This window comes from Haliaeetus leucocephalus, unplaced genomic scaffold (assembly GCF_000737465.1).
Source record: "Haliaeetus leucocephalus isolate CR32 unplaced genomic scaffold, Haliaeetus_leucocephalus-4.0 Scaffold1007, whole genome shotgun sequence".
NCBI lineage: Eukaryota > Metazoa > Chordata > Aves > Accipitriformes > Accipitridae > Haliaeetus > Haliaeetus leucocephalus.
Window position 1 is genome coordinate 3,751,559 of NW_010973443.1, and position 22,094 is coordinate 3,773,652.

Here is a 22,094-nt window from a genome sequence, read left to right on the forward strand (position 1 = left end):
TTTGGTCCGTCTGGCCATCCCCCGTCCCCCCCTCCAGTTGAGTCTGGGTTTTGCCCATAACCATAACTGGTGAGTGATCCCTCCCTGTCCTTGTCTCAACCCACAAGCTTTTTGTTATATTTTCTCCACCACGGAGGGGGGAGGAGCGAGCAAGCAGCCTCATGGTGCTTTGCTGCCAACTGGGCCTAAACCATGACAATGGTAAATACAACCAAAGTTTTGTCAGATATGTGGCAATACACAGCAGAAATAGCCAGCCAAATTACTTGCACAAGTCTGTTTTTTCTAAACATCAATACTTGGAACCCTTGCCTAATTCAAGTTAGGAACACCTAACTTTAGTGAAAAATTGCATTTAATTAAGGACTGCAGCATCAATCTGAAAAAAATACATCAAGTTTGGATTAATTCACTGCAACTGGTCAGCCCTAGTGACCAGACATTTCCATTCAGTCTCTCTGATAAGGAAGTTTTATTCCCTACAATTTGCAAGGTTCTTCAGAATGCTACAGTACAAATTACACTGGCCATACACTTCAGACATGCAAAAGAAATCCCTTGAGTATTAGTATCATACAGCAACACTGAAGCATTTTGCATTTTCCTTCAAGTTGTTTCTGAAGTATAAAAACAGTTCTTGGTTTCTCTGCAACTTTCTTCACTGCTAACAGGAGTTGAGCATCAGTTATGTGATCCATACTTATTATTCCATATCAAATAACGAAGGCCCTTCATCAACACGTGAAACTGGTTAGGCACGCCCTTAGAGATGTTGTAAATGAGGAGCCTCAGCTGCAGTACACTTACCCATGTTCAAAATTGTTATTTGCTCTAATAGTCAATTTTAGTACATAATAAACAAAAGTAGACAGCTTAATATAGCTGTTTAGCAAATTTTAATTACTGCTGTGTTGCAGAATTTCACAAATTACCTCACTAGGGTCTTAAAGAGTGAGAATTTGTAACATTAGAAAAAAGATACCAGTAACATCATTACAGAAGTGGATCTAAAAGTTATTCTGTTTGTAGTCTTGATCATTGTGGTCTCTTTAGGACTGAAGAGTTATGACCAGAAGTAGTAGCAGAACATTTGGACTACTTTAAAGGCCTTTGTGGGAGTAATATGAACACACGCAGTACACTCAGAGCAAGAATCCTCCTTTTCCCTGTGTCACCTATTGCAGAGTACCGCCAAGACCAAGAATTGACTTAAATATATATGAAAAGTTTCTCACAAAAACCTGAAGCTTGTTCACTTTCTTTTAGAGAGAATAATGATTTAAAGCACCCTAGCAAGCTGCTTTAGCAATAACACGACAGAGGAAAACGTAGGAAAAAATTTAGTTTTCCCTTAGTAGTAAACTTTGCTTTACTACTAAAAAAACCCAACAGACTTCAAAAAGACAACATTGAGATCCCATATTTTAATCACTTCTCTGGCTCATAAATAAATATGCCTCAGGCTCTTGGGCAACAGTATGCAAGGAGAGAAAACAGCAAATGTACGTTGATGATACTGCCAGATGGATCCAAACAAAAGTTCAACCTGTTTTTAAACTACAGCAAGTTGTCAAGAAACTCTGTTATCTAGGCCCACGGACATTGACAGGCATGATCAAAATCTTTTTCTCTCCTGTGGATATACTTGCTTCCTGTTTCAATACTTCTGAACACAAATAAATCTGTCAAAGATGCTGCTATATTTTACATTCAAACCACTTTGTAAAATGCAGTATTTTTACATGTGGATGGCAGATTTGACCTTGATACAAAATCTCTGGATAACACAAGAGGTTATCATTGGAGTTATGTACAGGGAAATGATCATAATATGAGGCAACAGAAGTGGAAAATGTCTTTCATGAAGAAAAAGAAGGAAAAGGAAAAGACATTGTGTGTGAGGAACTAAAGGAAAACTGAACATACATATGCATTATCTATTTTTCATCTCATATTATTATTCTGAAGCCCGCTGAGAGAAGGAAAAATGGGTTTTCCTACCAAGGGAATGCTCAGCATTTCATGGGAGATGAGCTGTAGCTACAACTTACGTGAGCACTTACAGTAAGTGCAGTATTGAATGACTTCATATTCATAAAGATCTTACAAGATGTAACAGTTCCTTCTGACAAACCAACTGTTTGATTGCAGTGCTGTTTATTACCATGAAAACAAAGTGAGAGTTGGATTATTAAGCACATACTGGGGAATTCCTCCAATGTAGAACAGTAACAGTCCTCAGTGTGTATTAATTTTATTTCTTGATTTAATAATTTAAATGTTGCTTTAAAAACACTAACAAACCAAAACAGCAACACTGAAACCAAAACTCTTTAAAAATGTATTTCTAAACTGAAAACTTGTTTAAACATTTGTATTCTTGACATAAGAAGCCATAAAAACAGAAGAAGGAACTTCAAGTTCTGTTGTACAACTTGATGACCATGCAATATCTTGCATTTAACACACAAACCTGTTTGTTTAAATGCTACCATAAGTAAATCTAAATGGATGACACTTGACTCTTTGACACTAAAATACTTTTTCTTCTGAGACTTTTTTTTAAAAAAAGGAATAGGGATAGGCAGTTTTGATAAAGAGCTACAGAAAAATGAATACAAGAAACCATAGACTACGTATACCTCTTCAAAGCTTAACAGTTCTAATACAAGGTGGTTATAGTAACAATAACTATACGACAGAGGACTAGATTTCTCCATTTTTCTACCCTTCATCTCTCAGTTCTTGCAGTATAGGCCCTTGCTTCCAATTTCCAGTTCTCATCATCTTCTTGTCCCACAAGTTTTATTGTGGTAATATTAACTAAATAGTATTAACTCCTTTCTAGCAATGTTATATGTATTTAAAAGGGAAACATGAATGTATAGTAGCAAAATCCCTTGGTTTTGCAGCATCAAATAACCGAAGGTTCTGTGTCCACACCGTTGCACTCAACACCTCACATCATCTTCACATGCCACAGAATTAACAATTTTCTTTTGTTCGTTGTTTTTCTGTCCCAGTGTATGGGCTACATGTGTTCTGATATTGTTTCCTACTTATACCTTCGTGCTCAAGTACTTTTTTTTTTAAATTTAAAAAAAAAAAAAAATTTTTTTTTAAATGAAAAAAAAAAAAAAAGTCATGCAATGTGGTTGCTAAAGGTTCACTCCTTCAAATCAAGGCTGAACTGCTCTACAGTTTCAGGAACGTACTATGGTTTGACTGCCAGAAGTGCTCATTTGAATCTCATCAAATTCTGTGACTGAAAGAACGGAAATGCTTCCAGTTAACATTAATCTAGCAATGAGAACAATATTTCTACCTGCAACTTTTGAAATACTATGCATTTACCTAAAAAAAGCTATTGTCACACTTTTTTTCCTATGAGTCAGCATTAATGTCTGTAAACTAAATAATTCATAGAATCGTAGATCAATCCAGGTCGAAAGATCATCTGGTCCAACCTTTTATGGGAAAGGGAGCCTAGATGAGATTATCTAAGCACCCTGTCCAATTGCATCTTGAAAACCTCCAGCGATGGGGACTCTACCACATCCCTGGAGATGTTGTTCCAAAGAATGATTGTTCTCACTGTAAAAAATGTCTTTCTTACATCAAGATGAAACCTCTCCCAGGTGCAACCTGTACCCATTGCCCCTTGTCTTCTGCACGTGAAAAGAGGGCCTCCATTCTCTTGGTAGCTGCCCTGTAAGTACTGGAATACTGTGATGAGGTGTCCCCTGAGCCTTCTCCAGGAAAAAAGACCTAACTCCTTCAGTCTTTCCTCACAAGGCAGGTTCTTCAGCCCTTTGATCATTTTGTCGTCCTCCTTTAGACCCTCTCCAGTCTGTCCACAACTTTTTTGACCTGGGGACCAGAACTGGACACAGCACTCCCGGCATGGCTTGACCAGTGCTAAGTGGGATGATCACATCTCTATCTCTGACAGTAACACCCCTGCAGAAGCAGCCCAGGATCTGATTTGCCTTTGTTGCTGCAGTGGTGCTCTGCTGACTCAGATTCAGCTTGGTGTCCACCAGGACCCCCAGGTCCCTTTCAGCAAGACCCAGGCCTGTACTGGGCTCTTTGGTTATGTCATCCCAGGTGCAAGACTTTGTACTTGTCTTTGTTAAACTTCATACAGTTCTTGCTTGCCCACTCTTCCTGCCTGTTCAGATCTTTTTGTAAGATGGCTCTCCTTTCTGATGCGTTCGCATCACTAGTCAGTTTAGCATCATCAGTGACACTGATAAAATCACAAAGAAGAATCTCATCCTACTGCTTTTGTTCTTTTTTTCTCTTGCAGCCTCCACCATATATGGAAAAACACAGCTTCTAACAAATAACTTCAGAGCCCTTGAGCCCAAGATACAAATGGAAGAAGAAACAGTACAAACCATTTTCCAATTAAAAAAACAAAAATCTGACAGATAAAATTAGCAGAAAAGTCAAGCAGCTAGAGCTCAGAGTAGCCTAAGATAAGATGCTAACCAACTACCCCAGCATGGCTTCAGCATCCGTAACGTACCTCCCAGTAAGCCACAGCGCATTTCACCGAAACACGACACAGGAGCTAAGGGTACGATTTTACAGTGTTTCATTTTCAGCAGAAAGAACTACCACTGTTCAGCCTGAAGATCTATCACTGCAGCACAAATACAATGATGAGGTATGATATCTGCCAGCTTCATACAGTTATATTTTCCAAATGAACTGCCCCACTGCTGACAACTCTTTGCTATGCAATCAACAATTTTACTGTCATGAAGAGTAGAGGGAACAAAAAAACCTTGACATATAAAGAAAAGGAAAATGTAGGTTTGACACACACAACCCACCCTGATCCATCCACCAATCCTTATTGATCTATACCTTCGCGGCTTTCCCTCTTTTACTTTAAACTCTTTTGGTACTTTGTTCCTGTGTTACTAAGTTCTTGCCCTTGGTGAGCATTCTTAATAGTTGCCCTAGATGGTTCACAACAGCTGGTTGATCTCCAAGGTCTACCTCCTCAAAGAATAAGAGTAGTTCAATCCACTGTACAGAAACTAAAGTAAGTGTGGCAGAAGGCCAGAACTGATAAGACTACTGACCAAGTTCAAATGCTGATGGGAATTATGCATAAGGTTAAAGAGGGGATGGGGAACCAAGCAGGAATACAGAGACACTGACAAAGTGTCAAACAGACAGTCAAGGGAAGTGATTCTCCCTCTCTATCCAGTCCTTGTGAGACTGCATTCTGAGTACTGTGTCTAGCTTGAGGCTTCTCTGAAAAAGACACTGAAATACTCAAGTGAGTCTAGAGGACTCCTCCAGATAATCAGAGGGCTTGAGCACCAGACATGCAAGGAGAGGCTGCTGAGAGGACTGGGATTGTTCAGACTTAAGAGAAGGCTAAGGGAAACCTTATTGCTGTCTTATTGCTAGGAGGGTGCAAAGATGAAGCCAGACTCTTCTCAGGTGTACAGTGGTAGAACAGGAAGCAACGGATGAAAGTTGGAACATGGAAAATTAATTAGACAAAGATGTATTTATTTTATAATCAAATACTGGAACAGGCTGCCACCACAGGTTGGGGAATTTCTACTCTTTGAAGATACTCAAAAGTCAACTGGTCTTGCCCAGTCACCTAATCTAATTGACTTTGCTTTGAGCAGGGGTTAGATGACATGACCTCCAGAGATCCCTTCTGACCTAAATTATTCTAGGATGCCATGTAATAGTTCCACATGCCCAAGATCACCCAACATTTCCCTGAAAAGTCCCTGGATGGTTACTGCAGGTAATGATTACCATACAGTGTCATTCATTTTCAACAGTGTCAGGTTCACCCATCAATTCAGTGTCACAAGGAAGTAAAACAGTAATTAGCCTTCCTTTACAAAAGTCTTGAGCTGAACTACAGAAGCAGAAGCATCAAGCTCAATTTAAGAAACTATGCATAGATACGGAATGCTTTGGCTAGTTTGCACTGCTGTACCTCAGTTTTATTCATTTTGTTCAAAAAGTAAACACAAAAGCTTTAATTAAGTAGAACAGAATGTACATGCCTGGAAAAATGGACTCCTGAGATCCATGACTGGTATAGAAAATGTGAACAAGAGATGACAGAATCCTAGAATGGTTTAGGTCAGAAGGCACGTTCAAAGATCATGTAGTTCCAAGCCCCCTGCCATGGGCAGGGATGTCTTCAACCAGATCAGGCTGCTCAAAGTCCCATCCAACCTGACCTTGAACACTTCCAATGATGGGGCATCCACAACTTCTCTGGGCAACCTGTTCCAGTTCTCACCACCCTTATAGTAAAGAATTTCTTCCTTATGTCCAATCTAAATCTACCCTCTTTCAGTTTAAAACTGTTACCCCATGTCCTGTTACTACAGGCCCTGGTAAAATGTCTCTCTCCATCTTTCTTATAAGCCCCTTTAGATACTGAAAGGCTGCAGCCTCCCCGGAGCCTTGCCTTCTCCAGGCTGAAAAACCCCAACTCTCTCAGCCTTTCTTCATATGACAGGTGTTCCAGCCCTCTGATCATTTTCATGGCCCTCTTCTGGACTTGCTCTAACAGGTCCATATCTGTCTTGTGCTGGGGCCCCAGAGCTGGAGGCAGTACTCCAGCTGGGGTCTCACAAGAACAGAGTAGAGTGGGAGAATCACCTCCCTCAACTTGCTGGCCACACTACTTCTTACACGGCCCAGGATACAATTGGGTTTCTGGGCTGCAAGCGCACGTTGTCAGCTCATGTCTAATTTTTGATTGACCAGTACCGCCACGTCCTTCTCTGCAGGACTACTCTCAACCCATTCAGCCCCCAGTCTGTATTGATATTGGGGATTGCTCTGACCCAGGTGCATGACCTTGCACTTGGCCTTGTTGAGTCTTATGAGGTTCACACTGGCCCGCTTCTCAAGCCTGTGAAGGTCCCTCTGGATGGCATCCCTTCCTTCAAGTGAGTATCAACCACACCACTCAGCTTGGTGTCATCTGCAAACTTGCTGTGGGTGCTCTTAATCCCACTATGTCATTAATAAAAATACTGAAAAGTACTGGTTCCAATACAGACCCCTAAGGGACACCACTTGTTACTGATCTCCATTTGGACATTGAGCCTTTGACTGCAAGTCTTTGGATGTGGCCATCCAGCCAATTCTTACCCATCAAACAGTTCATCCATCAAACCCGTATCTCTCCAATTTAGCTACAAGGATGTTGTGTGGGACCATATCAAAGGCCTTACAGAAAGAAGGTAGATAACATCAGTTGCTCTTCCCTTATCCACCAACGCAGTCACTCCATTGTAGAAGGCCAATGGATTAGTCAGGCACGATCTGCCCCTGGTGAAGCCATGTTGGCTGTCTCTAATCACCTCCCTGTCATCCATATGCTTTGATATAGCTTCCAGGAGGATGTTGCATGACCTTACTGAGCACTGTGGTGAGGCTGAGTGGTCCATAGTTCCCAGAGTTCTCCTTTTTAAAAGTGAGTGTGATGTTTGCCTTTTTCCAGCCACTGGAGACTTAGTGACTACATCTGCCAGTTCCCTCCAGACCCTGGGATGCACCTCATTGGGTCCCATGGACTTGTACATTCAGGTTCCTCAGATGGTCTTGAACCCGATCTTCTCCTACAATGAGTGGGACTTCATTCCCCCAGTCCCTGCCTTTAGATTCAGACGTAAGAGATGTGGGAAGAACAATTGCCACTGAAAACAGGCAAAAAAATTGTTTAGTACTTCAGTCTTCTCCATGTCAGTTGTCATTAGATCCCCTCCTTTTATTTATTGGGGGGGAACAATTTCTTTTCTCTTCCTTTCCTAACGTACCCGTAGAAACCCTGATTATTATTCTTCACATCCTTTACCAAATTCAGCTCCAGCTGTGCCTTAGCTTTGCTGATCCCACCCCTACATTCCCAGGCAACATCCCTATATTATTCCCAGGATGCATGCCCCTGCTTCCACTGCTTATGCATTTCCCTCTTGTGTTTTAGTTTGACCAGAAGATCCTGACTCAGTCACGCTAGTCTCCTGCCTTCCTTGCCTGACATCTTGCATATGGGAATCAATAGTTCTTGTGCTCTTAAGAAAAAAAGTCTTTAAATAGCTGCCAGCTGTCTTCTATTCCTTTATCCCTGAGGGCTGTTTCCCAGGGTGTCCCATCCACCACTCCCTTAAACAACTGAAAGTTCGCTTTCCTAAGGTTTAGAGTCCCGACTATGCTTTTCACCTAGCCTATATCCCTCAAGATCATGAATTCCACCAGGGCATGATCACTACAGCCCAGGCAACTACCAGTCTTGACCTTTCCAATAAGTTCCTCTGCATTAGTGAGCAACAGGTCCACTAATGTATCTCCTCTGGTTAGGCTTTCTATCACCTAGATTAGGAAGTTATCCTCAAGAGTCTCCTTGACTGCTTGTAGCTTGCTGTGCTGCTTTTCCAGGGGATGTCAGGGTGACTGAAGTCCCCTAACGCGATCAGGGCCTGCAAGCATGATGCTTCCTGTAGTTGAAGTAAGAATGCTTCATCGACATCCTCCCCTTTGAACAGGTGGCCTGTAGTAAACACAAACCACAATGTTTCCTTTGGTGGCTTGGTCTCTAATTTTCAGGGATAAGCTCTTGACTTGTACACTGCTGTTTTTAAAAAACACAGCTCTGTGCAGTCAATCCATTTTGGTTTTTTATAGCGAGGGCAACCCCTCCACCCTTCCTTTCTTGCCTGTCCCTCCTGAACAGTTTATAGCCATCAACTGCAGCACTCCAATCATGTGAGTCATCCCATCAAGTTTCAGTGACAGCAATCAGATCATAGCTTTCCAGCTGTACAGTGGCTTCCAGCTCCTCCTGTTTGTTATCCATGCTGCGTGCATTGGTATAGAGACACTTTAGCTGGACTGCTGACTGTCTCACCTTTTTGGTGGAACCTTTTTGGAGGATTGGTGTCATTCCTTACTACTCCAGTAGGTGTGCTCATCCACCCCGGTCCTTGTGAGTACGCTGTTGTCATGGCTTTGCACCCCAGCCCCCAAGTTTGTTAGTTTAAAGCATGATTCACCAAGTCAGCCAATCTGCCGGCAATGCTTTATGATATCTCCCAGCATTCAAAGTATGGTCAACAGGTGAAAAAAACGGTAACTAGCTCAACATGTACAAAAAGGCAGGACACTTCACATCACATGCAATTAAGCTGGGGACTCAATACCACAAAACATTGTGAATACTAAAGATGTTATGATGGTTCATAAAGTAACTGGACAAGTTCATGGAAAAGAGCAGTCCACAGACATGAACTCAAAAGTCCACAAATCACTTTTGTTGCATCTTTGCATGGCCTTTCTGTTTTCCTAGTATTTCTCAGGTATCTAACACTCGCTGCTGGTGGGAACAAAGCATAGACCTAGACAGAATGCTTTGTGTGGTCTAATACAGCAATTCCTGTGCACAGAGATACCCATATAGCTGACCACACTCTTAGTGCACTTTGAGCACAGTTTCTCCAAACCTGAACCAAAACAGTGTCTTTGGCAGGGCAGGGAAAAAAATAAGTGCAGAAAGAGGGAGGGGGCAAAAGGAGACTGGTACTTAAAAATACAGTTGCTATTTATAGACATTGTTGAGATTGTTATGAAACAGAAATCGCTGGGGGAATGGTATAATGCTTGAGTCTTGATGTTTGCATTTTTTTCTGTACAATTGTGAGCCTGCTGTACCTACAATGTACATATAAAGTAATTACAGCCACAGACAATTTTCAGAGAAGCTGTAAACAGAAATTTATTTTTTTCAATAAAACAACAGGAAATACTGGTTACATATTTAATATACTGGTTAGATAAAAACTAAAGCAGCACCTTTTTAAAGAAATACTTGCTCCTGTTGGTAAGTTAAGCCCTGTAGAAGCACAGATGGGAGAGCAGACAGTAGCTCATACAAAACTGTTCACCAGTTTCAAACACAAAGTCTATTGTGAGTACAGGAGACAAAAACCTGATAACACAAATGCTGACCTGTCTGAATGACATCCCCAAGTTTATTATCAAGACTAAACTCATTTTACTTCTAAAATATTCAAACTTCTTAAAGAAGTATTTGAGGAGGTAACTCTGTAAATCTGGATTCTTACACGGCCATTTTGAGTCATTTTTAAATGAAAAATTTGTATGAAGAACATCATTAATTCTTCTTTTACAGTTAAGACTGTATTTTTTCACCAATTGTAACTAAAAGTTAAACTGCTCATAACCACATTATATTCATATAAACATCATTTACACAAGATTATTTTGGCAAGTACTTACGCAAAGGATTTTGCCCTTCGCTGGCATAGTACTCGTACATGCCACTTTTGACAAGCGTATCGTAGTGGGGCAGGAAGTCAATTCGCTCCTTTGTTGCCGAAAGCAGCATTTGATCAACTGACTGTAGCAGATACAAAGTCACTCCATCTTGAACAAGTTCGCCTGCAGTGAAGATGAAATATAAAGTATATTGAAGAGCACTGCACCAGGCAATTTCTGCTCTCAAAACCAGTACAGGTTTAGCCTCAGGTAACACCTGTATTTTCTTAGGCATTGACTGCTCTGCATCCTAGGAACAACACTTAATTTAAAATCTTTTCGTACTTCCAAGCTTAATAATGCAAGTTTTCTCAGGTGATAGCTATTTACATGCCATTTTTTCTTATCATTAACAGAATTTGTGATGGAAGGTAAAAAAATTACGTTGTAAAACTGTCCATCATACTAACAAGTAGTTGTTAAAAACTTGTTTGTGAAAGTCAATTTTGTAACAATTCTTGGCAAACTATTACAGGATTTGTATTTCCAGTTAATTATTGCATGTCAGAGTATAAACAATCATCATGTGGTCTTTACAATCAATATAAAAAATAGCTGTATTTATTTTGCCATCTAAGATACTTACTGAAGTTGTCTTCTGTAATTTCTTTCCTGTTTGTTGTGGTGATAACAAAGTTTTCATCAGTAGCTATGCCAAATGCCTACAAAAATTGGAGGTTAATCAGTTATGATAACTAAGTACACCATAAAGTATTCAGATAAATGAAAAAAAAAAAAAAAAGCAGTCTTTCCACTCACTTTGCCACAAACTACTGAGAGGTGACCAAATATTTTTCCTGTATTAACTCAGAACACAGTTTAATTCCAGAATTTCATTTGCTTTCTCAACTTCGCCAAAACTGTCTGTACTAGAGTAGCTTGTTTTTTTACCTGCTTAAAATATGTTCTAATGAGCAACAGGAATTTTAAGGAGGAGGAACTGTCTTACAGGTAATCACCTTGAGGGCTAAGAAACTGAACAGCTCTACTTCAGACTGTGCAACTACAACAGCAATAGTCATGATCTAGAGGGTGTCCCATATTTAATTGCACTCTTCTGAGACATTAAACCACCCAAGTATTTCTTAATGTTGGATACACATTAAAGTCTTTGTTCTTCAATTATACCATACATTTTAAAAAAATAATTAAGATTTCTTTTAGAAAATTCTTTACCATTAAAACACTGAAGTATATTCTTCTGAACCTAAATAATTTTTGCCACTTTGCTGCCTCCAACTTTTAAATATGTTTCTGTAGCTTTGGACTTTTTATCCTGCTTTCTACATACATTTATATGTCTCTACATCTGCCCTAATTTTTGCACCCTGACGTCCAACACTAATCTCTTTCTCAAAATAATAAATGAAATATCTGTATTTTCTCCTGACTTTCCAGGTCTTTGAAACTCAAGTAAATGTCAACTCTGGTCTTGTTTAATTCCATCAACCCTTTCAGTCCTGCAGTCATGACTCCGACAGGTGTTTTCTACACTTTTAGCCAGATTCTTCCCTGAAGCTCTTGCATTCCCTGTAGCAGCTTGTCCTCATCATTTCCCGTACCTCTTTCTTTCCATCCCTGGTACTCAGACTCACAAAAATATTTTTAGAACACTGCTTAAGGCTTCATTAGAAGTCTGCTTTCCATCTTTCAGTTACCTTCTCCCTGGTTGTGACTCTGTTAAAGATACAGTTAGTATCCATCAGCAAAATTAGCAAAATTGTCAAACTTTTCATAGCACTTGGTGCAAGCAAAATAAATGGAGATGACATAAAGAGACTGATGTTCAGACTTAAAGAGTCTGGAGTAATTATTACTTTTTAACTCTCTATGTTCAGATCACTTCAACTTAACCTCTCATGTCACACAAATTTCAACATGGCAAACCTGTGCAGGAAAAAAAAGAAATTGCTCAGAGCAAGAAAAATAAGCAATAAAAAACATGGATACTGTATAACTAACCATTGTGCCATTTGAGGTTACTGGTTAATATAGAATAACTGAACCGGAGCGTTTTACATTTGAAAGCACAGATAAGCATCTTTTCCCTCCAGGTATAATTACAGCTTCCCTGTTTTCTGTACTTCCCACAAGCTCTCCTGCTCTCAAAACCTTGTGAAGAGTGCAGCATTTACTTCAAGGCAGCAAGAAGTTAGGATGAGGTAGTGCATGCACAAGACAGCAGCCTGCTAACTGAGCAGGCGCAGCCTCCTCCTTCTGGTCCTCTCCTCCGCTCCCTGGGTGAGCTTCAACTAAGCCAACTGCAACAACCTCACAGGCAGAGCTACACCTGCATTTCCTGGTGAGCCCAGCATTACTGTATCTACTGGCAGCAGGTCCTTTCCACTTCGCTCCAAATGGCTGTCATTTCAAGATAAGCTACTAGGCAGGTTCATGGACCAAGTCTAGCAGTCCTAACTGCAGATAAGCCATTTTTCTTGTCTGTGCCAGAATTTAAGAGGCTGCATCCTCTATAAACTTTGGCCAACTTAGAAAACGTCTCAGTTTGAAAGCTTCACTTGTATACAAGACCAATTTGTTTTACCTCCTCCTTCCCTCTGTTGCACACTCTCAGTTATCCCACTCCCTGCCACTTCCCATTATGCCAGGTAGCAGTGAGGTGGCTGCACAGTTGTCCCATGATGTGGATGTGGTCTTCAGGAAGATGAGTTGGTCATCCCTGAATAAAAGTGAACCTACTAGGTAATTTACTTGAACAGTTGATGAGGTTTCATTTGATTCTGATAAACAACATTTGGTGAAATGTTTCATTTCTCACTACAATTCTCGCATATAAGAGACATCATGGTATCTTTTGTTGACTTGACATAAAGTTGGGGTTTCACTGCTGAGCCCCTTTCAGCCTAGTATTGTGCCCTTTTTCAAATAAGCACTGAAGATGCACCCAATTCTTGACTTCAGAAGGTTCACGTGACAACCTAGCAGTACTTTCAGATTATAAGTCTGTTGCTTCTTCTGAAAATTGTCCAGATACACAATCATGATCTAGCTTTTGATGTCATTAAAATCTTGAAGAGTACAATAGAATCACTATACTCAGAAATGCCTCTGCACCTTCACAATGAAAGCATGTTTGGAGGTTATTGTGTTAAAACAGCTAAGCAGAAAGCTTTTATTTTTTTGGAGACAAAAGAAAAGATTTTTGGGAAAAAACAGAGACAAGCTACAAATTAATCCACAATCTAGGAGAAAAAAAAAATTAATGTTCTCTAAAAAGAGAGGTAGATATGTGAAAAGACAAGGATTCCTAAACTATTGGTTACATATGATCACTATATGCAAACGGAAAAGTCAAAACGTTAGAAAGATGAACAGTTATATGCATACAAAAGAGAAAAAAGCCACCTAAAACCTAAAAAGTAGAGAAGATTATATCAATAAGCCAAATTTTGAATATTCCAGGAAAACAACCATAGCTGTTCACTAAGAGCCATTTAAGTTGTTTGCTAAGCCACACTTGAATGCGTACTGAGTGTACACTGCAGGGTTTTGGTGTCAGAGAGCTGTAGGGGTGACCAGTGCGGGAGGAGGCAGTGAATTGCCCTGACCCAGTCATAGACAGTGCCAGATGGCTCTCAAACTGATGGAAGACAAATGAGAAGCAACAGAGGAGACATCAGTGCTAGGAACACCAGAGACACACTGAAAGGAGGTACACCATGGCAGAGCAGGGATGGCCCCAAAGGTGTTGGGGCCCATGGTGGCAGATCCATGTCAGGGCAGGGAGTTTTCCCTCTCCGTTCTCCTACTCCCATGGGGCTGCGGCCTGCAGACAACCCCCCCAGAGCAGAAGAAAACCAGTAAAGAGCACGGAGGAGGAGCAGCAGCAGCAGAGGGAAACCCTGCACATGGCCCTCACATCTCATACCACCTGTTGCCTTACCAAAGGAACTGGGATTGACTGAGCGTGGCACACGGGGAGAACAAGGGAAGCTTGGACTAGGAATGGGAGAAGAGAGGTGGATGACAGAAGATGAACTTGGAGAAGGAGGAAGAAAGGCATTTCCCTAAGTGTTTGTTTAATTGCCCCCCCCCCCCCCCCCCCAATAATCAAAAGTTGTGTTAATTGGCAGTAAGTTAAATTAAGAAAAATTCCCTGAGTCAAGCTTGTTTTGCCTGCAGTGGGATGTCAGTCATTATATCTATGAGATGATACACAAACCAAAAAGCTGTCTTGTTCAAACAAAAGAAATACATTCTTTATAAACTCGAGGCTCACTCTGGAGCACTGCCTATGTTTCATGATAAATAAATAAAGCTAATAACTCTCAATTTGTTGGTGGATGTTTATGATGCAAGATTAATATAATGCTAAAAGGTAAGAGTTTGAAACTGCCAAATGAATGCCAGATGCCCAAGAAGCTTTCAGCAGAGCAATTTACAGGAACGATATGTGAAAGTATGAATGAACTGTGATCTCGTTAACCCTTACATCTGAATCAAGAAGGAAGGTTCAATTTCTATACATGCTTCAGTCACAGGTTTTCTTTATAAACTAAAAAACACACAAGCCCACAAATCACAGACAACTCCTCAGCAGCTAAGACTCCTTCAAACAGGCCTCAGTTTCTTTTCTCTTTCACATATTAGCACATAAGCACCAAAGCAAATTTTGCTGCTATTTGATCTGAACACACACTGCAAGGCTTACCTGGCTACTAAGCCAACTAGAACAATTAACACGAAGTAAACATAGATTTTGCCTCTAGATTTACCATCTGCCTTGGAAAAGGTGTTCAACAACCAAATGTTCAACATTGTGTGTATAGCACCACAGCTTGCAATAACATGGATAGGCTTGAAGTGGTAAGTGAAGGAGAGATAACACACTGTAAGCACAGCATCATTGGTCTGCTTCCAGTGGGCCTCCAGTCTATTACCATAAAAAAATCATTTCTGGTGCTGACTTTTCAAACTGAAGGAATATAACAGTCTTACACATGACAGACTTAGGTAAAACAGTGAAACTGAAACTACAATATCTTTAGGGAAGACATTTAACCCCTTGCAATCCAAACTTTTCAACACAAACAGTTGTTTCCTACAATAAGCAACTTCCATACCTTTAAAATGCTCTGTCTCCTCCTAAGGTAACTGTTCCAACAGGCAGACACATGAGAATGATGTGAAGAACTGGCCTCAGAACATGGTGATGTAGCCAAGGGATAACAGAGACATAACAGCCACCTTCCACGAAGTGACACCTAGCCCAGAAATAATTTTCTGGCTAATGGAATTGCATTGCCAATGCGAACCTCTTAAAGGGGACCTGAACTGTATCAGTTAAATGTAAAGAAATCCAGCAATGGCATTTTCAATGCTGTCCTTTACAGCTACTCATTTTCACAAGACTTATCTACATACCTCAGCTACCTAATGTGATAAAAAGCAATACAGCTTTACTTTAAGTATTTCACATTGATCCAGCGGCTCCTTTGCAGGAACTTGTTCAGGAATCTAAAAAAAGAACTTAAATGCTACATCCAACCTCTGAGAGGCCTGTAGCCTTCTGTAACTTTGCATGTGATTAACTGAGTGTCTCATGCTATTTGCCAATTTATCACCTGAAAGATGTACATTTATCAGTTAGCTATGCTGCTTTATGCCACGTTAAAAAGAATTATCAGTCCAAATTGAGAGAAATCTCTTAGATCAACAAATGGATGAAACTGTAAAACACATTTGAGGAAACATATTTTATTCTCAAATCACAGATTTTCAAACCAAGAACTGTCTTTCAGTAGTGCTTAAGGATACTGAGATATTTGTATCACATCTCTCAATTATTCATACATTCATACAACTAGGTAATATTAAAGTCATTCATACAAATTAGCAAATACGAAAACCAAGATACAAACAGATTAAGTAGAGACAAAGATCTTGCTGGAGTGATTGACAATAACCGTACGCAACTCATAAGAGTGCTAATGAGATTCCAGTCCACTGTTAGGTCAGCTAGTCTCAACATAATGACAACCTGCTGAGGATCTGGTAGTGAGGATCTCGTACTGAGCACTCATGGTAGGACAGCAAGTATGATAACAATCATCTTTAATCATAATCTGAATGAGGTTGCCTAATGTCAGAACACAAACATGCATTGTCTTTGGACACCAACAGGAAGGGGATCCAAAAGCCTTTGGAAAAGCAGTTGCATTCAAAAAAGATAGAAGTTATTTCTAAGCATTTCTTGGAGCTCAAAGCAGAGTTGTATATTACAGAAATACAGGAACACCCAATAGCCCGTATCTCCTGGGCAGATGGTTGCTAGAGACAACCTACAAACAAAACCCAGCAATGAACAGTAGTGTTCTGAAACATTTTCCAACCATCCTTTAGTTGGAGGTGACTCTGTCAATAAAGAACAAATTACAGAAGACAACATTTGCAGAACTTGAAGTGCTTTGTCTTCTGTCCTACTTAAAAGTTTCACTACTTTCAGAAGTTCTATTGATACAGCTCTGAATATTTACAAAAAGGTACCAATGAAAGGTGTTAAGAAGTGAACAGATGGATTAACAGAAACACTAAGAACATTGCTACCTATCACAAGAACCAGTAATAGAAGAAGTTTTTATGCGGTATCTTCAAGTAAAGCTTTACACTGGTTTTGGTAGAAAAACAGAGAGAAAAACAAGAGAGGGAAATTGCATGACAGAAGCTGTCTACAGAAGCCACATCCATAAATCTATGAAACCTTGTCCAGAACAATGAGTTAACTCAGACATCTTTTCAAGATTTGCAAGATATAACAAGTAGAAAGAAGTTGGGGACCCTAGAATTTATGCAAAGAGCATGCTGTCATTACTAGACTTATTCAGTCTAGACAAATTCAGTAACTATCACAAGCCGTTGTGTCTAAAAACAGAATCACAAATATTATTGAATACAGCTATCACCCAAAATTTTGACATCAACTCCATACAGCTTCCACCATGAAAATACTTTGTAGGACATCACTTGTTAAAGTAACAAGAATTCAGGAGTCAGTCTTCAAAAGCAAAAAGTACTTGGTCACATTAAGAAGCTGCACCTGGATAACTAATGCCAAAGGAATGCATATGCTCTGCATCCGACTGTATTGCCAGCACTCAAATTTGAGCAGGAACTTAAAAACCACACAGCTTTCCAAATCAGTCAACACATAATAAGGTAGTGCTTAAGTACACAAAGGTATGCAAACTGCATCCTTCTTCCCACTGAAATGTCAGTAACAAAGTCACTATACACAAGCGTTTCAGCAAAGCCTGAAATACAATATGACAGTTTTGGAAAAAACTCACAGTACTGTTGCATCTTATACATACCTTACAGTACCTCCAACAGTTTCCTTAAAAAGCAAGGCAAAACTTGCTTGTTTTGTGTATGCACGGCATGTTTAAAACATATCTATTTTCAGTTTCTGATTATACAGAATCTTGAAAAGTGAGTAAATGAATATAGATTTTATAATACAAAAATATAATTATGGCAAGATGGACTGATTCCATCATTAAAAATGGAGGTACTTTTATTGAGCAAATTTATCAGAACAGTATCATAGTAAATTATCTAGATACCTCTTAAATAGATTTAAGAGTTACCCTCTGGTGATACAAACAGCAGAAGTTGCTAACATTTTTTCATTGATCATAAATAATTTCATTAAATTATTTAATAGGCATTGGCAAGCAAATATTCACCAAAAAAAAATTACACTTATTTCTTGAGTTTCCACCACAGCTATGCTTCTTTTCCATACTCACTCTTAAAGAACTTCCTTTTTTGCCTCTTAGCTTATTGATACACTGGAATTTATCTCGGTGGACTGGCAAAATAGTATGTAAATAGTTAAATAGTTGTTAGATTGTTAGAATACAATGGGAAACTCAACAAAGGATGTGACAAAAGATTAAAAGCAAAATACTTTGTTCTATTGCAATGTCTGAATTGTGAGTATTTACTTAAATTACAGATAGTTACTTTCTATACAGATTACAGATCTATACTTCCTATATATTTCTTCAAACAAGGTCACAACAATGATGAAAGTTTCAAAAGAATTAAAGAAGCACTTACAAATGTGTTCAACTTCTATTTAAGAAGAAACACTAATTTTAGTACCACTAGCTCTCTTCAGACTGATACTTCACCTCAAAGCCTCTCACAAACCCTTCACTCAGCAAAACTTTGGTGCAGTTTTCAGCACAGATACCTTTCCGCTTTAAAAGGAGTGTGACCTCTCTAAGTGCCTGGAAGGATTCCTGCCAGCTTAGCAACAAACTGAAGCGCTCCAGCTTCACTGTGTACCTGGACCACATGAGCGAGGGATCTAGGATTAACTGCCAACAAAGTTTAGCTCCATTCTGCTCATTGCAGGTAAATATTTTCCAATTATACTCTGAACATCAGGACAAGCAGTGGGGCATATACCTAACAAAAGACAACAGGAAGGTGTACTTCCAAGAAGAGGTAAAACTCCATATTTAATTCACTTATTCACCTTAAAACTTCATGGTTCTGGGGACTGAAATTACATGACTGCTCCACATACGCTCGACAGCGCTCAAATGGAATAGTCAAGCTAACAGATCTTTTTTAATTAAGAGGTTTCTGCTTTAGGATTGATCACTGCAAGGAATAAGAATGAAGACTATATACATTCCAGCTTCTCTTATAAAGTTTGGTTTGTTTTTTTGTTTGTTTTTTTTTAAAAAACTCACACACACACATTCAGAAGGAAAGGTTAATTTATCAGTACATAAAGCCACATCCAACCACACTGCCATGCATTAACTTGTTAGGGGACAGTAAAAAAATACTCATAAGGTGACAACAAATATTTGCTTCAAAAAAAAGTTTCAAAAATTAATAAAGAATATTTTAATAATAACAGAGGAATATTTTATATGACAACAGACAGGACATGAATCAGCTCCTAAATCGACCTCTCAGTGGCTGAATCTCTTGTCTCAAGACTCAGTTATTTTGCTACACAAACAGGAAAATACTCACCTTCTCTCTGCATTATGAAAAAAACATAAATCTCAGAAGTAGCAGCCTAAGACCATGCCTTCAGGCATTCAAGTATTTTCAACTCAGAATCATCACATATTGCAATTGGGTTTAATTTCATTATTTTTTTCAAGATTTACATTCTCCTTTGACTCCTACATATCCAGTTATATCCAAAAGAATTCTCTTATGCCACAGGAAGATATTCATAGCAGAAATACTTCCAACAGCTTAATACTTCTCATGCCCCTGTCAGACATTACCACCCTCTCTGGCCTGTTGGCAGACTGGAAAATGTATGTGCACCTTCGCTGCTACAGTAGAATCATTCAGTCGCACAACAAACTGCCAATGAAAGTCGATTTAAAGATGACCCTGTACTGAGGTTGAGCCACCAGACAGGATACCCGTGGAAACAACGCTACTAGATATGCAGCATTTGCCTGATCACACACTCAGATGGTGTCTAGTAGCTTTAATTGGAAAAGCAAATACAACATTCCATTTCATCTTAGTCTGAACAATTCAAAACTTGCTTATCAAAAGAATCTTTCTTCCTGAGCTTTCATCACTTCCCTGACACTGACTTCAGCACCATGAAGTGGGGAAAGTCTGTCCCAATCAGGTGAACCCATTCATCACCTTTTTCCTGAAAGTAGTTAGTTGCAATTTTCAAGATGCCAGAAATTTGGCACTCTGGAGTACAACACCCAGAGAAACATAAACAATGCGTAAAACTCCCAGAGGCACCGAGATGCCAGAATGCTCTTCCAAGAAGCCTAACAAGAACCTGTACACTGTTGGTGTGGGAGACAGAGACATCAAACTCCTAGACTTCAGCCTGTCCAGTTTTCACTGTACCAGCACTTACTGGTCATGTCAAACCACCTGTCTCAGCATGCTTTCAGAGTGAGATGTCCCATATGTAAGATAACAAAAGCTCCAAGGTGTGAAGAGTCACCACACTGAAATTAGCTGTGACAGAAGCATCTCTGACTGAACTTGCAGACATTATTGGAGAAGGCCTTTCTCTAAAAGAATGAATATTTGAGGAACTTGTTGCACAAGTTTAAGAGCATCCACTATTATCCTTAACACTCCAGAACAGCCACCAGGACTGGTGATAAGGATTATGATGTTGACATGGTGAGAAACTATACTTGAAAATTTTACTTTCACAGGCACAAAATCCAAACACACCAAGTTCTGCTTTGCTGCGCCAGACTTTTCTAATGCTATGTTGCATGTCTGAGCAGACTGCCTAATGGCATTAAAGTACTGACTCCACAACGTCAATACGTTTTTTGAGATAAGAAAACCCTGAAGCTGTTTGTACCCAAGATTTGTCATATCTGGTGATGAGGACCTATTTCTGTGTAAGACTGCAAATATGCCAAAAGCTCTGTGAACTACTGAACGCTGTGAGGATGCACAGAAACAGAAGTCACTGGAGTGTGCAGCATATGTAACAAAGCCATGAAAAGAAAGACGCCCTTGACTGTAACAAGTTGCAAATTAGTGTTAACCTCAGCCCATCAATTAATTGCAAAAGCTAAGGAAAAAGATGGGTTAATCATCAACATATTTACCCTGAATACTAAAAATATGAAGTATTCTTGCAATTCATCCGCTAGGTACAGTTGAGACGGGATGCATTAGGACAACTCTTGGGAGGAAATCACGTAATGCTTCTAATTACTCACAGGAGATATGAACCCTATAATGATGCTCCATTAAGGAGGATGTTGGTTCTTAGAAGGCCATGAACCCATCCCATTGTCTAACTTCTCAGAATGTTACACTGCATAAAGTGTAATGATTTCTTTATTCCATTCAGTTACTTTGTTTCTTCTGAACAGAAAATGAAAGTTTTCTGAACTTTCGGGGCTCTGACCAGATCAAGGGATATGCTAACGCTCCATAGCCAAGTTACTGCTGAGTAGCAGCACCTGAAGCAGTAGTACAGATTCAGTACCTCTAACAGAATAAGAATATGCCATTTTGAACACTGAAGTAGAACTGTGCAAGGAGGAGGTAGTCATTTGTGACAGCTATTCCTGCTGACATTGATAACTCAAAGCTTTCATCGCAGTAGGAAACCATTACATTAAACACCATCCAGACATAGCACAAACCAAGCAATTTCCTCAAAGAGCTTATATCCTAGAGAACAAAGTGCAAATTACACTGGATAAGGAAACTAAAATAGAAAGTTTTATCAGACTAAGTTAGTGCACAATTTACAGCTGATTTTCCTGTGTGTGTCACAATAAAAAACAGACGCAGGCAGCTAACAGGTTTATGGCATTTATTACTCCCTCAAAAAACAAAACCATGACGGAAAATGGGCGATGCCTACTGGTATCACCAGCAAAGTAAACAGCCCATACACTGAAAGAAATCTCCACCTCCAAGAGATCTGAAGACATAGTAAAGTCTTGTTTTGCGTAACGAAAGGAAAGACAGCTGAAAGGATACACGAGACAGCAAAGAACCCGCCAGGTAAAGTATTTAAATGGCAGCAGCCACCACTGCGGACGTCGGAGAGACAGGTACAGGGCTCAAGCCGGGAAAACACCGGCCCTTATCGCCAACACCTTGGACAGCAGAAATACCACCGCGCCCGTCCTCCGGTGCGCCGCACCGTGCCCGAGGACGCCCCTCCTCGCCGCCGCCGGTTCCCCGCGCGGGGGAGCTCCCGGGCCGCCCGTTCCCTTCCCGCCCGCCGCCAGGGG

At 39.9% G+C, this 22,094-nt stretch overlaps 1 protein-coding gene across 9 annotated transcripts in view; it reads right to left on the bottom strand.

Annotated features, from left to right (window-relative positions):
• The window catches only part of SMCHD1 (structural maintenance of chromosomes flexible hinge domain containing 1), a 90,034-nt gene extending 68,017 nt beyond the window's left edge, over positions 1 to 22,017 (bottom strand). For 3 of the 9 annotated variants that reach the window (XR_775457.1, XR_775456.1, XM_010584860.1), the window contains exons 1-3: positions 12,304 to 14,898; positions 10,928 to 11,003; positions 10,303 to 10,464 (exon numbers count right to left, since the gene is read on the bottom strand). Coding sequence is in view for 7 of the 9 variants with exons in the window: in XM_010584860.1 (XP_010583162.1) it covers positions 10,303 to 10,464; positions 10,928 to 11,003; positions 12,304 to 12,306 (241 nt within the window). In the remaining 2 variants the exon portion in view is untranslated. The other 6 variants (XM_010584862.1, XM_010584863.1, XM_010584861.1 and 3 more) reach the window with 6 other exon arrangements.
• Positions 22,018 to 22,094: the final 77 nt, after the last annotated feature.